At 45.6% G+C, this 16,039-nt stretch overlaps 1 protein-coding gene and 1 long non-coding RNA gene across 2 annotated transcripts; one reads left to right on the top strand and one right to left on the bottom strand.

Annotated features, from left to right (window-relative positions):
* Positions 1-1,146: 1,146 nt before the first annotated feature.
* On the top strand, positions 1,147-4,323 carry pim1 (Pim-1 proto-oncogene, serine/threonine kinase). The gene is made up of 6 exons (XM_034537302.1): positions 1,147-1,590; positions 1,894-2,000; positions 2,106-2,156; positions 2,275-2,641; positions 3,179-3,355; positions 3,470-4,323. The coding sequence occupies exons 1-6, from the start codon at positions 1,509-1,511 to the stop codon at positions 3,670-3,672; spliced, it is 987 nt and encodes a 328-aa protein (XP_034393193.1). The 5' UTR covers positions 1,147-1,508; the 3' UTR covers positions 3,673-4,323.
* Positions 4,324-11,826: 7,503 nt separating this feature from the next.
* LOC117733793 lies at positions 11,827-15,920 on the bottom strand. Its single transcript, XR_004609769.1, has 3 exons — positions 15,720-15,920; positions 15,421-15,532; positions 11,827-12,009 (listed from the first exon to the last, which is right to left on the bottom strand). It is a non-coding gene; the product is annotated as an uncharacterized LOC117733793 (long non-coding RNA).
* Between the last annotated feature and the right edge of the window lie 119 nt (positions 15,921-16,039).

Below are 16,039 nucleotides of genomic sequence, written 5' to 3'. Positions count from 1 at the left end.
TCTACATGCGTGGTTGATTTTTTATTTTTTATTTGATGAAATAATGCAATTCATCTTTATTATTATTTTTTTTTAAAGTGGAATTGCCAGAGGTCCATCAAACATGAATTAATGATGATTAACACACATATTGTTCTTTATGAATCTCTGTTTTCCTCCAGTGTGGCGGAGAGACATCGTCCCATTAAGACTCTGTGACGCGCGATATATATATATATATATATATATATATATATATATATATATATATATATCAGCATTATGAGGGTTCACTGTGAAATCTCAAAGGACTTAATTACAGGGGGAGGGGAGAGGGGGGGAGGGGGGGGGGGCTGGATGCCATTCAACTATAACATGGGCGGGAAAAAGGAGGGCGGAGAGAGAGAGAGAGAGAGAGAGAGAGAGAGAGAGAGAGAGAGAGAGAGAGAGAGAGGGGGGGGGGGGGGGTGAATGTGAGTCTTTTTATCTCTAGTTTCCCACATCCTGTGAGCGCCTGCAAACGCAGCCACCCAATTTGAAAGAATGAGAGGAATGCGCCCATTCTCCACGCCGCGCTTTGATGCGAGGCATTGTGGGTAACTCAAGACTTATAGATGGCGGACCTCACGTGGGCCAGTAAACCTCCGCGTTTAATGTGGAAATAATCAGGTAAATGACGGAGGGGGGGGTAGCCATTGATGAACTGCACTCGCATGTGGGTGCAAAAGAAACACAAGTCTGCATTAAGCCGCGTGGATGCCAACCAAAAGCAAAAAAAAAACTCAAATGCAGACACAACAAGTGAGCATTAAAAACAAAAATATAATAAATTACTTTAATATAGAATATGTCGAATAAGCATGTGGTGCAATAAAGAAGCCTAATAACACTAGCTGGTCTTCGGAGCCGGAGGGGGTCGCTTGGCTCCAACTTGAATACAGAATTAACTTTAGTCTCTTTTTGTTCTTTTTCTTTTTTCTTTTTAGCGCGTTTTTGATTCCCGCCACGTCTGTGTCTGGCCCAGCCGGTTCACGAGGCGGGCTTTATTTTTCATTCCGTGATTGACGTGCGCGTTGCGCGGTCCTATTGGTGCAGGGGAGCGGAAGGGGGCGGGGAAACGGGCCGCCCGGTGACGCCCTCTTACTACTGCCTTATAATCTTCCTACCCCCCTCCTTCTCGCCGTTTCCAAGAGCCGGTTTTCTGACGGAGGCATCAGCTCACGCGCCGCCCTCTCTGTTTAACTGTTTACAAAACACTGCGTACACCAGCCGTGGCTTCGCGTAAGCTTTTCTTTTGCGCTTAAGTCCGATATCCGTTCGCCGGGACCACGTTTTTGGGGCTATATTTCCCCCCCCCGGAGCGGCATCTGCTTTTTATCCGGATGAGAGGATCCTTACCGCAGTTCTGTTCCTGCAACGTGGACCTTAAGCTGCACGCGGGAGACGGGAGAGTCGGACTATCGGAATAAACCCACCGTTACGCGTCCAGAAAGAAGAAGAACTCGCCCGCAGTGGATACCCTTCAAGGAATGCTGCTGTCCAAGCTCAATTCTCTGGCCCACATCTCCCCCGGAGACATGCCGGTGAAAATCCAGCTCCAAGTTCATCAAGGTTAGACGCCCTTCTTTTCCCCTCTCTCTCTCTCTCTCTCTCTCTCTCTCTCTCTCCCTCCGCCGTGTTGTGGTGGAGGACGGGGCCGCAGCTATGGCTGGCAGCCCCGCTGTGCGTGGCTCCGTCCACACATGCCATTTTCAAGGACGGCAGTTCGTTTTGTGTGTGCGTTATTTTATTATTATTTGTGTTCTGGTATCGCTGCTCTGCTGAGTGAAGCAGCGCGCGGAGGAGGAGGAGGAGGAGGGGGGGTTCGCTTGGTTTCTCCCCCGGTGTTCACCGGCGGTGTGTTTGTGTTCTCAGGGAAGGAGAGAGAGCCCTTCGAGAAGCTCTACCAGGTCGGCGCGGTGCTGGGAAGCGGCGGCTTCGGCACCGTCTACTCCGGTACGAGGACAACCGACGGAGCTCCGGTTAGTACGCCTTATTATTAGTGTTTCTTATGTCATATTTCATGAATGTTTCGTAGCTGCTTTCGTAGGCTTGTTGTCTGACGCGGTGTCTTCTTGCCCCGTTAGGTCGCTGTCAAACATGTGGCCAAGGACAGAGTCTCCGAGTGGGGCGAGCTGGTAAGAACCCATTCGCATCCACGCGACAAGAATATGACACTGCGTTCAGAAAGGACATTAAAGGGAAATGTCAAACATATTCGGCCCGTGCTAATGTGTCCTCGTTTCGTCTCTCCAGCCCAATGGCTCCCGGGTCCCGATGGAGATCGTGCTGCTGAAGAAAGTCAGCACGGGCTTCCGCGGCGTCATCAAGATGCTGGACTGGTTCGAGCGGCCGGACAGCTTCATCATCGTGATGGAGCGGCCCGACAACGTCAAGGACCTGTTCGACTTCATCACGGAGAAGGGCGCCCTGCCGGAGGAGCTGGCGCGCAGCTTCTTCCGCCAGGTGCTGGAGGCCGTGCGCCACTGCCACAGCTGCGGCGTGGTGCACCGAGACATCAAGGACGAGAACATCCTCATCGACCTGCGCACCGGCGAGATGAAGCTCATCGACTTCGGGTCCGGCGCCCTGCTGAAGGACACCATCTACACGGACTTTGACGGTGAGTCGCCTGCTGCGCAACTTAGAAGGGGCAGACTTTTTGTTTAATTTTTTTAATTTTTAATTTATGTATTTGTGTATATATATATATATATAACGTCGTAGGTCATTTCAGTAGCCATGTTTAGTTTTGATGGTTTGCACTCTGGCAGGAATGTCCGAGGTTGTGTCATCTGAGACATCCTCTCTCTCCTCCACTAGAGACGGTTCATATTGGCTCAGCAGCGTAGCCTTTGCTTTGGCGCCCCCTATCGAGGGGAAGCTGTATTTTTTACAACTCAAAGTTTGTAAACAAAGTCACATGTCCACCCATCTACCCTGCCCCTCCCATACACAGGCATACTGCCAGTCACGCTCCCTGGCACCTGAGCCCAGATAATAAGACCCAGGAGCAGCTCAGCGTATAATTCTGCTCTTTGTTAATCTTTTAAACCTTTTTTTCGTTTTTATATTTTGACTCCATTTTTTTTTTTTCATGTTCGAAGATGTTGTGCATTACTAAAATATTTATATTTTTAAATTTCCTCCCACCTGACAGGCACAAGAGTGTACAGCCCACCAGAGTGGATCAAATATCACCGCTATCACGGCCGCTCCGCCACGGTTTGGTCCCTAGGCGTCCTGCTGTATGACATGGTGTGCGGAGACATTCCATTCGAGCACGACGAGGAGATCACAAGAGGGCAGGTCCTCTTCCGGAGGAGAGTCTCCACAGGTACATTGGCACAGCAGTGCACCGCCTAACTCTCCGGTGACAACCACGTGATATTTCACACTTTTTATTTTTAGTGCTCCAGACTTATTGGTTCTCCTCTTCCTCCTCCTCCAGAATGCCAGCAGCTAATCATGTGGTGTCTGTCCCTGCGGCCGGCCGACCGCCCGTCCTTCGAGGACATCGTCAACCACTCGTGGATGCAGAGCACGTCCTCCTCCGCGGTCCCATCCCCACTGCAGATAGAGAAGACGACCGCAGAGATCCGGCTGCACAGCATCGGCATCGAGACCACCGCCCCCCTGGCCGTGGCCCGGTGAGGGAGGCCGAATCGTGTCCGATTCTGAAACTGGACTCTCCACGACGCCAGAAGAGACCATTACAAAAAGAGACTTATGTAACGGACTCGAAGCAGAGAGGGAGGAGGGGCGCACAGGCCCACGGTACCCGGCACCGCGAGGTGTAACCGAGAAGAAACCGAGGTTGTGACATCACCGCTCGTTTTCACCCTGGCAGGCCCCAGGCCCTCTCACCGCCCCGACTACTTGATTTCCCCCCCGAGTCGCTCGGGTGGTCATCAGCCTGTAGCGGGGCGCGCTCCGCATCGCACAGACGCCTGCGTTGAGCAAAGACAAATGCGCGAGCTCGCCGCTGTGCCCGATCGGCAAGCGAGCAGCGTGCCCCCCACGACCTTTCAAGTGCCTTCTGTGACATTGTTGTGGGGGGGGGGGGGGGGGGGAAGACCCTGAAAATACTTGAATTTGTGAGAGCAGAACAGCTCCTCACTGTACAAGGCTTTATATTGTTTGTTGTCGTTTTGTTTCTTGGTTTCTCTCATGGGCCTAGATCAGTGAAGCCCATGTCCTTTACAACCACTGCTATCACTACTTTCATACTCCAATGTCATTAGCAACCAGGCGACCTCATAGCTCCTGTGCAAACAAGTCATAAAAGAAAACAAGGAAACACTGGACTTACCTCACTCTTTTTTTACTACACCGTGTGCAACCTCATGTTGTACTGTACACAACTAAGAGGGAGTGAGGCAACCGCCCGCTCACACCCTGAATGCACTTCACGATGCAATCCACACCGAAATACAACATCCTCTGCTCCCCTTTCCTTTGTTTGTGTTTAAACAGTGCCTCACACAGGTCTTAAAGTTCGGTGGGGACGAGAATTGTGAATACAGATATTTATTATTGCCGTGGCTTTTTCCTCAACACATCGACAAACGCAGAATATATTTATTTATTTATGAGATAATTTTTTCGGCTGCTTGTGCGCATCTCATTCCACAGTCACTGAAGGGTCCAACAAATTATTTAAAAATATTTTTTTTTTTTTTACCCCCTCCGACCATATTTATTTATGCCCGGAGACTTTATTCATATTTTTTTAAAGAGCAGATGCGTTTGTGTATGTCATGTAAATAGTCCCTAAAAGCACTTCCACTGCAATGTGTCAAAGCATTGAGCGTCTACTGACGGTAACTGGTTTCGTTACTGTTGTCTGCTGTGGGAGCGAGTGTTCTGAAGAGTGAGAGAGTGAGAGAGTGAGAGAGAGAGAGAGTGAGAGAGTGAGTGAGAGAGTGAGAGAGAGCTGAATGAGAAAACTCCTCTGGTTTCAAGATTGAAGATTGGATTGTTTTTTTTGTTTTTTTTCATCCATTCAAATTAGAATTGTAAATTATGTTTAGAAACTATTTTTATACGATTTCAATAAATATTTTTTTTAAACTATGACATGTGCCTCCTTTGTAGTGCTTCGCCTGACGTGGTGGGTAAGTTGTGACCTCAACATAGTCGTGTTAAAAATGACGCAACACACTTCAGATCAAGGTGCTACCAAATGTAAAAAAAAATGTTTCCAGGATAACTTTTTTTTTGATAAGCTAAAGATAAACAAAATCGGTACATACTTTTCTGTATTGCGACACATAAATAGAATTTACTAGTGTAGGTAGTTTTTCTCGCCGGGTTTCCTGTTCGACATCTTTTGTGTCAGACAGGAAACGGAGAACAGATGAAAAGATAGAAAAGGCAGATGGCAACAAGAACCTTCCCAGATCCCCGGTTCTACTAACCGAAGTACTCAAGGACGGCTCCGACTTTCATTGATGAGAAATGATCCATTCAAACTGAACGTAGATACTTGAATATTCACATAGGATGCTAATTTCTCCAAAAAACATTCATCCTCTACAACCAAACTATATGAGAAGTGGACGCAGTCATCGGGAAGTCCCTCGTTGGTTTGTGGACTGCTGCTTGGATGCCTCGAGGTCGGCGCCATCTTGGATTACGGCCGTCACCATGTTGTTTTTACCATATATACCATGGAAGGAGGTGGAGTGACGTAGAGATGCCGCATAGGTCTCCGGTAGCGGCAGCGACCTGTCAATCAAAGGTAGCCCCGCCTTAAAGCACACTCTGCTTTATGGTCTATTTGACTGAATGGACCATAATTTACTAAATGATCATCACGCTGTATTGAAGAAGACTTCAAACTACAGATTGAGACCATAAACTCATGTTTACAATGTTTACTGACGGAATAAATCAAGATAGAAGTAGAGTCATTTATATAGACTTCTATACAACCAGAGGAGTCGCCCCCTGGTGGACATTAGAGAGAATGACACTTTTAAGACACTTCCGCATCGGCTTCTCTCGGCAGAACCGGAGGTTGCCGCCTGGTTTAGCTCCACTTATAAGCCGCGGCTGCTCCAAACATTTGATTGGCTCTATCGCCCAGCAGGCAGCAGCCTATCACGGGTCTGCTCTCTTGGATACAGAAGAGTGGCAGCTTTAATCCATTGTGATGCCCCTGTGGGACTCCCTGACCGGCCCGCCTCAGGGATTTACACAACAGCAAATTACAATGGAGGATGGCTGCCGCTCCCATCAGCTCCTGTTAGTGGCTGTCAGGTGAACACTGTGTGTATAGCGGCCGTAATTTGATTGGAAAAGGCTGTGGGACCGAAGTAAAGGGACGTTTTGAGCCATAAATATACTCGCTGTGTGTATTTTTGTATCAGATAATAATAGACAGAGGAAAGGAAATGACAGTCTTCATCTTCAGCATGAATTCAAAGTGACGTGTCAGTCATCACTAATCCCTCTGATCTGATGCTGGCTTTCTTCTGCAGGTACTCAGACAACATGCAATTTCCCTGAAGAGATTACAGCGCCGCGGAGACCACAGGTAGTTTCCACGAATGACACCGCTGTTCATTTCCCTTCTCATTCTGAGAACCGCATGCCACATCAGACTCTGCACGTCCGCCGGTGTCGTCGTGAACGTCCCTAAAAGCCCCGAATTTCTGCAGTTCCTCAGTTTACAGGTACTTTAGCTAGAAAGGAGATAGAATACTTTTTTTTTTTAAATGGCTGTTAATCATAATTTAAAAAAATGTTTTAAACAAACGACCTATCCACATAGAAAACGTTAACTACACAATAAATTAACTAATCCAACAAAGGGGAGTTATGGGTCTTATAAATGTTCATTTGATTTGAAAATGTTTGTTTATTAACTGCCTAACAGAGAAAGAGCAAGTTGAGTATACCGGATTCAGCGTCGCCCAAATACATTATGGTGGCGCTCTAACTGCTGGATCTTTAACATATGTAACTGTAACTGGTCAAAAGAAAAGTTATTTAAAGCTATAAAGAAACGGTTTGACCGCAGCCAGTTAGTTTAGTTGAGCATAAAGACTGGAGAGGGGGGGGCAGCATGCAAAGGGAGCAAACATCTGCCTTTTAGCAACTGAAAGGCTCACTATCATCTTATTTGTTAATCTGTGGTGAAAGTGTAATAACAACAGTTTTTATGGGGAGGTTATGCGCCACACTAATTATTGATCTGTGCTTGTTGCCTGTCAACCTAAAGGTGGTCAATAAAAAAGACTCGTCGTAAAGCGAGCCAGGTTAGCTTTCTCTTTATCCTTTTATCAAGTCTTTATGCAAAGCTATGCTATCCGATTGGTCATATTCGTCTGGACACACAGCGAGTTAGGGATCCATCTTCTCGTCCAACTCTCGCTAAGATAGTGAACAAGCCTGTTTCCACAAAATGTCAAACCACTCCTTTTAATCGTAACAGTGATCTGTGTGGTCCTATGGTTCATACTGCCTTCATTTGTTTTCCCTTTGCACATGTGGAGGAACTTATCATGCAAGCTGTCTTCAGAGTCAAATACAGCCCCCCCCCCCCCCCCCCCCCCCAGAGTTCATTTGACTGTGATGACTCAGCGTTGAACTCAGACAGAGAGGACACAGATGCTGTCTTGTGTTGAGCTCTCACATTGACAACTCATTTGGGTCTCTTGAGAGGGCCCGATGTGCGATAATGAGTCACTGAGTGTCACTGGGCTTTTCTTTTCAATCACATGCTCCCTTCACTCACCGCAGGCCGTTATTGACCTGAGACGCATCGCCGCCCCGCCGCTGAGAGCTGATTGGCCAGCCTTCGTCTCGGTTCCCGTAAGTGGAGTGCCGCACCTTCTTATGAGAAAGAAGAAGAAAGCTTAGCTGTTGCGTAATACCCCCTCCTCCCTGTTCCAACTGCTACGCACTTACTCGGAGCTGTTGGGTAATGTTGTAAGGAAACACTGCCCCCCCCCTCCTCTCTACTCTCTACTCTCTCTTTCTTTCTTTCTCTCTCTCTCTCTCTCTCTCTCTCTCTCACACTCTCACTCTCTCTCACACTCTCACTCTCACTCACACTCTCACTCTCACTCTCTGTATGCCTGAGAAATACACAACATTCATAGAGGCAGGTGAATGGTTGAGTCTGTAGATGATAATGTTGAGATACACAAACACACCTGTGCACCAGTTGTGATGACCCAGATTTATTCCACGATACTTATGAGGGTCTTTAATTGACCTGCATTGCTCATTGCTGCAACCCTCAACTCCAATTCACATTACTCCCTGAGGTGGACTGTGTACTGTACTGATGTGCATTTGTTTGGCGCTACTTGTACTTCACTTGAGTATTTCTTCTTCTTCTTCTCTATTTTGTATAGCCCAATATCACAAATTACAAATTTGCCTCAGAGGGCTTTACAATCTGTACACATACGACATCCCTGACCTTTGACCTCACATCGGATCAGGAAAAACTCCCCAAAAATAACCTTTCACAGGGAAAAAAGGGAAGAAACCTTCAGGAGAGCAACAGAGGAGGATCCCTCTCCCTGGATGGACAGAAGCAATAGATGTCATGTGTACAGAATGAACAGCATTTACAAAGTTACATAAACACATTACATGAATATTTCCATCAGTACTTCTGTTTTGTCCCATCTCAAATGGAAAATGTTATAATTATTTTTAATAATGCATACAACCTTTAGGATATTTTGTTTGTTTCCGGTCACAGATACACATATTACACCTTTAAAACGTACGATATTGGTCTTAAAATGTGTAGCCTGTGTGACATCAGCGCTGCAGGGATGACGGTAAATTAGCATCGCACCGGTTCCCTCGACCAACAGCTGCTGGGGATTTGGGGATTACAGCAGAAAATAATCCCTGTCTCTGATACGTAAACATTTCAATCGGCAAGATAATCTCCACAAATGAACACCACTTTTATGATTCACGAGTGCAAACGGGAGAAGTAAAAAACGAACTACACCAGACGGACCAGCCGCAGTGACGATGTTTTGAGGTCTCGTTCTGACACTTTTTAGCACCTTCGCTTTTTAAGACATGACAGACAGCTTCAAAAGGAGGAGTAATTAGTGACTTGACTGAACATTAAAATCTCTGCAGCTTGTGTTGACTACAGACTTCATTTCTGGTGTCAAATCCAATAAAAACACGTTCAAGACGAGGGAACAAGAAGTGCGAAAACGCGGACTCATTTCCGGGTGTTAGCACTCATTCCTGCAGCACTGTGATACATGAACTGCATGCGCTCAATGGAATAGCACACACTAATGCAATTATATCTGTATTATTTTAGAAAAGGACTTCTATAGTATTACACGTGGACATGTTTTGCCGCCCCCGTCCTAGCAACTATAAATGTAGCCGTGCGACTGATTACCCTGAAACAGGCTGTGTGCCCAAACGTTGATCTTTACGAATGGATCTTTCATTAATTTAACACATTTAACTACCCAAAGTGCTCAGCCATTAATATATTTTTCTCATATATATACATATATATTTCTCATAATATATCTCTTCCTTTTTGATACCGTTAGTACATTCTTCTGGTAGCAACTTTTAGCAACGTAATAGTTCGGAGTGCAGAACCTATACCTACCTTTACTACAATCACTTTATGTTGGTAAGGAGAGAAACGTACTTTCAGATCTTCTGTATGTTTGCACAAATGGAAGAAGTGACAATAAAGCTAACTTTGAACTTTGAACTTTGAACCTTTCTAAAGGATCTAGATACTCATTTAAAGGGGTATTCCAGCATTTTTATGTTGCTGTTGCAAAAGGTTGAGGGACCAGAGAGACAGATCAAAGAGAGAACAGTCACACTAAAGCAGCGAGGGGCGATCCCCCAACTTTTCAAGCTCCAGAAAACCCTGGATCAAACACTAATTTAACTCAATACGGGTCTTTCATTGGATTCTTCTGCACTGACCCTTTTAACTTCACAATTTAAAAGCTAAACCGAATCTCAGTATCGCAGCTTCAGAAGATGTCCTCATGTTGGAGAAATTCCTTCATCTAGTCTGTCTTGAGGTCACGACAACCTTGTGAACACACACACACACACACACACAACGTGAGTAATGGCTGGTGGCCAGCCGGCGTCTGTGTCACTTCTTCCAGCCAAACTGAGGGTGCGATGCTCCAGCAGAAGGTCGAGCTGAACTATCTCTTCACGTGTGTGTGTGTGTGCGTGTGTGTGTGTGTGTGTGTGTGTGTGTGTGTGTGTGTGTGTGTGTGTGTGTGTGGTGGAAGACCAGACTGGCTGCTATGCTCAGTTACATTTAGCTTCTGTGGAGTTTTTTTTCTGTTGCCAGGTTGAAAAAGAGATTTTCCAGACATCGGCTCACAGTTTCCATCACTTCACAGTGGAATGAGTCACACGGTGATGTCGTGGTAAAAAGGTGGGCACATCTATGGCCACCAGCTGCCGATCATCACAGGCCACCAAGAACCTCAATATTCTCCTTTATTTGTTCGATCTGTAGGACATGGATTGTATCTTGGCATTTTATAATAATATATTTGCCTCTTTTCCAGACATAGTATGTCTGAGAATCATTTAAAAAAGGACAAAGCCAGAACCAGCTGGGTGTGCGTGCGTCCCACTCCTGCACTGCACAACGTTTATGCTGCTGTAATGCCGTTCCCCTAAACCACTGTGGCGCTATTGCTGTCGTTACCACTGTCCGCACTGCTATCACCGTTAGCTGCTAGCTGCTAGCCATCTCCGTGTTCAGAGCGTGTGCAGGCAGCTAAGTCTGGCTGCATGGGTCGTAGCCAGGCGGCAACCTTCGACTCTGAAGAGTGAAGCCGATGCCGAAGTGTCAAAATCTTGCAGTCTCTCTACTGACCAGCAGGGGGGCGACTCTTCTGGTTGCATAGAAGTGGGAGAAGTTATGCTCCCATTTAGAATAAACCATAAAGCGCTACGCGTTAGGGCGGGGCTACCTTGTGATTGACAGGCCGCGGTGATCGTAAAGCTTTGTAATACCAGATTACCACAGTTTAACATTATAGGCATGCGGCCAATAAATAAATTGCATTAGTAAGCTCTGAAAAAGTGGGTCAAGAAAATGCAGAGAACTAATGTTGATGTAAACAAATTATTTTCTTCAAAGAAATGCAAACAATCCCATCAGTTTGTCTCTCAACGGCAGGGTGTGAATAACAGCCTCTTCCAGATGTCACAACACAAAGAGAACAACACAATAATGGACTGAATTACAATGCAGTGTCAGTTAGCCCCACCCATCTCGTTTTTCAAGCACGATAGAACAAACGCACACAAAAAGAAACCAGTATGAGAACTAAAAGACAGTCAGTACTATCTATTGGAGGTATGTCCACCCTGTCATACTTTACTATATGTTTTTGTAATGAATATTGCATTATCCCTACGGTCTTCATTTACAATGTTCGCTTTTGCTGACGTCATCCTAACTAGAGCACAGAGCAATAAAGTATAAAGTAAGAAATTAATAAAGAGTGTCATTCTATCCATTAACTGAGGTTCCCATGGCGGTGTTGTCTATTGCTTCATTAGGGAGGAATGTGGTCCTCTGTATCTGCGTAAATTCCTCCCGTTCACCTTAATCTGCATGAGACGACACGCAGTCACTCTTGGTTCTCAACCTGTAGCCACATGAAGGCAGTTTCGCTGTTGACTTTGTTTGCACATTTTCATGAATGACTCAGACTTCATAATAAGAGAGGAGGAGAGCCGAGAGGGCGGACAGCTCTCTGTGCCCCACCTCAGCACCGCCTCAATATCTACGCTCCCACGGTCCCCGAGACACCTCCACGCATAACGAGCCTGGACACGCAGGGGCCGAGGAGGTCTGGGCTGAAGGTATGAGGAGGTTGGCCCCCGGGTAGGCTCCATACGCACACAGGTACCATCATATTGTGCAAGTGCTACTGTTGCAACCTTTTTTCATGTTCCCACCCACATCGTCCGTTGACATTTCTGGGGGAAAGCAAAAAAGGCCCAGAGAGCATGCGTTGATATTGACGTGAGGGAAACTGCAAGACAAAAGGTAGTTTTATCTGTTTCACATGAACACTACATTATTTTATTTCAGATAATAGTCTTGCTCCAGATGAGACACAGTTGGGTTTCAATATAAACATTTGCAAACCAGCACATCACTTGACTTAAAGGACACGTCTGGCCTATTACAACTTACTTTTTCTTCGGTTATGATAACATGGTGCTCATAACTTAAATCTTCCGTTCACATACTTCTCATTCCAGTCAACCGTCATCATTTGTGAAAAAAGTTGCCGCGTTTGATTGATGTGGTTTTTGAAAAGGAGTTGACGTGCGAAAGGGATTAGGGAAACGCCCTTGGCCGAATATGTTATGACGTAGCAAACACTTCACTCACGTGACCAATCAGATGCTTCTGCTTGAAATCAAACAAAACTAGCTGACATGAAAGAACAACTCAATCATGCATGAAATTGCAATCCAATTCCTGAAGCGCCATAGCGCCAACTTCTGACCCAACGACACTGGAGTCAAGTTTATCCCTCCAACCATTGTGCATCTAATTTGCACGTCTACTTTTGCGACAATTCAAAACATTAGCTTGAAATTAGCTTGACAATATAATGGAAACATCGCTACAGCAAAAAAAAACCCTGGGGCAAGAAACACGGACTGCAGTACGATCAGACACATTTCTTACATGTTCATATTGTAAGTGTGTCGTAAAACAAAAACAATATGTTTAAAGATGCTTTAAAGCTACAGAGGAAAGGTGCTATTACACCTGTAGTTTGTCTCATTTGGTTCAGACCAAGGGAAGAAAGTGTTGCATTTGAGCTCTGGTCTGGTTCCCGTTCACACTAACCTTTTCCAAACAAACCAAGAAGAGTAAACATGACATTTTACAGTAGAGAAAGGGAAGACCTTGGTCTCACTTCAGGCTTACATGCACCAAGACAATAGAGTATTTAAATGCCTTCATTAGTTTATTGCATATCAAAGCCGACCGGTATCGATCCACAGTGAGTGTGGGGAGTCGACCTGGGTGGAATGATGTTATACACACTAACAGGTAACTTATTGGTGATTGTCAACCTGCATCATCAGCGCCATATTAGCTTTGTAAACAGTGCTAGGTGAGACATTGATTTGGATCAGGGCCAAAAGAGTAAAAGACAATTATTTCAAGCATCAAGAGATGAGCTACACGTCTCCCCTCTGTCTACAAGCACAGAGGCAATTCAAGCTGAGGAAGAAATCCTGAGCTGAGACTAGTTAAAGCTTCTCACCGGACAGCCTGTTCTCCTTTATTTGCCTTAGTTTAAAATTCAGTGGGTATTTTTTTCCCAGGACTGACTGGAAACTGTGGGAGTCAAGGAACTCACTGTGGTAGTTCAGTGGCTCTGTGTTTGTCTCCAGGATGCCTGTTGGGTTTCCAGGGTAGTGGGAGTCTGAGCCAGGGGTGACCCTGACTTTCTCTTTAGCTAATTCCCTGAGCAGCTGATAGGCTGTGGGAGGGGGAGGCACCAGAGCCTTGAATCTGAAAGGTCATGGGAAGGGGAGGTTGCGGAAGCTCGGATGGAAGAATGAACTTGGGACAAAACCACAGAGAAGAAAGCTCCGCTCTGCATTCACGACGGTGTGTGTTCCAGCTCCTGCCATGACCTGCGGCGTGCCGTCCTCTTTCTTGTCCCAATAAATATCCACTGAGTGCTCACTGTCACCACCAAGAAATGTCATGAAACGCATTACATTTTGCACATCATACACCCCAGGGTCCAACACCTCTTCCTAACATACAGCGAGCAAACTAATGGAGTGCGAAAAGTTGTCTTGATATACACTATTGATTATAGCTATTGATTAACTGTAAGTTATTGTCAGCGTTTTGAAAAAAGGTTGGAGGTGGAGCAAGCGGCACGTTGCTTGGCATGCGGCAGGTTAGGACAACTTCATTGGGAAAAAACAAGAACTATCGGCTCACGTCTGTGCTGTTAGCTTAGCTTAGCACAAAGACTGGGAGCAGGAGGGGCAGGGTTAGCCTGGCCTCTCCAAAAATACATCAACCAGTACAATTAACAAATTGTTGTTTCGGAAATGTCTCCACAAACAACCAGCAGGGACCCAGGAAGTCACTGCGCCCTGCCGCTAGCTCGCCAGGAAGTGGTTACAACTCTCTTTAAAAGACATGTCACGTCTGTGCTGTTAGCTTAGCTGTTAGCTTATCTTAGCATAAGGACTGGGAGCAGGGTAAGAGGTCTAGCTTGGCCGTTCTGAAGACCCGCCGCTGCTTGCCGAGAACTGGTTCCATCACACAACTCCCTTTAAAACCACAACTTGTCATTTGTGCTTCTACAGACTAAACAAACACAGCTTATTGGTGAGCTTTAGATGTGATGGTTGGGAGACTTTTGAGTGAGTAATGCTAGCTGCTCCCAGTCTTTATTGTAAGTCAAGCTGATCGCGTTCTAGCCCTATACCAGTACCCACATGAGGGTGGTGTGGATCGTCTTATCTAACTCTTGGCAAGAAGGTGCATTAAAGTGTATTTACATAAACGTCCAATTATTATTTTAAGCAATACATAAATAAAAGCAGTACAACTTAGCAGCATGTGTGGCATCACTCGTACATTGTGCAGAACTGATTGCTTAAATAATCAGGACCGGATCTCTTCATTTGAGCTCCACTGAGTTTCAGCAGCATCATCAGAGCGGTTTTCCTCAACAGGAGTAAAAGTCTCGATTGGGAGTATTTAATTCCCAGCTTGCAGAATGAGGTTTGACCTGATGTTAAGGGAGTGGAATTGGCTGAGGGGGCCAAACAAGCAGGTCTTCGGCAAGCTCAACCAGGTCCATCAGGTTCAAATTTCTCGTCCGTTCGGGAGAATGTCGACAGGGCTAATGACAGTGATTATGTTAAGTGCCTGATGAGCATAGAGAAAGTAGACTGTGTTCATTCAAAAGAGTAGAGTATACAGAGTGTTTGCCAAAGGGGCCTCTTGGTATTGGCTGACTGCTAATCTTCTAAAAAGGAGCATTTTTCACCCCCCAAAAAAAGAAGCCATTTATAAGAAAGATTTTACAAGGTGAGACTAAATCAGATACGTATGAATTAGCAGCAACAGTTAGAAAGGGAAACTCTCTGTAAAAAAAATGCGTGAGGTTTAGATTAGATTTTAATGTATTCATCCCCAGGGGGAAATTACATGAAGCAGCAGCAAACATGTTTACAAATATACAATACAATACAATAAAGGCATAGCAGGGCATATTACATTTAATAATAATAAAGGAAATGAAAATGTAAAAAATAAAAATAAAAATGAAAGTGTATACAGTGTTATGCCGTGGGGGTGGAGTGCCGCATTCCTATTGGCCGACTCACCGGCTTGCACATGTTGCCGGCTGCTGCCACGTCCTTTCAGGGAAAAGGTAGGCCTGCTCTCCCTCTCTGTCAGCGAGTAATAAAACAGACACGGCAACGCCAGATATGGGCCCTAAAGATAACAATCACACACACACACACACACACACACACACACACACACAATCACACACAATCACACACACACACTGCAATGAAACGCTGGCTTCCTCCCATGTTACAGTAAACGCACACGCTGTTATCACGTGCACGTCACTGACCTGTGACCACACTCTGTATTATGTTTCTACACAGCTTACCGACTTGTTCACGCCCTTGTGAAAGGGAACACGGATGCAATAAATGAGCTCCTTCAATAATACGTCAGTTTGCCAAATCAGACTCTGGAGGGAAATTTCCTTTCACAACCGTCAGGTGTACCAAGAGGTTGCAAGTAGTAACAGAGCAGCAATGCTCATTCAGAGGCTGTGTGAGGACAACGAGTGAGGTGAGAAATGTGATTACCCAGCCTCAGAATGTAATTAAAGTGTTCCACCTTTGCACTTTGCCTTTCTTCTCATCCCTTCCTGTCTGTCTCAACACATATTTGTCATAACCTCCCTGCCCATATGTATTCCTA

Source organism: Cyclopterus lumpus, chromosome 7, assembly GCF_009769545.1.
Source record: "Cyclopterus lumpus isolate fCycLum1 chromosome 7, fCycLum1.pri, whole genome shotgun sequence".
NCBI lineage: Eukaryota > Metazoa > Chordata > Actinopteri > Perciformes > Cyclopteridae > Cyclopterus > Cyclopterus lumpus.
This window is presented reverse-complemented; position numbering and strand designations above follow the sequence as displayed.

Bases quoted from the DNA above. Each gene is read 5' to 3' on its own strand.
- pim1 (XM_034537302.1), top strand. From the start codon at position 1,509: ATGCTGCTGTCCAAGCTCAATTCTCTGGCCCACATCTCCCCCGGAGAC. The intron at 2,001-2,105 runs GTTAGTACGCCT...TTGCCCCGTTAG, and splicing joins GGACAACCGACGGAGCTCCG to GTCGCTGTCAAACATGTGGC. The intron at 2,642-3,178 runs GTGAGTCGCCTG...CCCACCTGACAG, and splicing joins CATCTACACGGACTTTGACG to GCACAAGAGTGTACAGCCCA.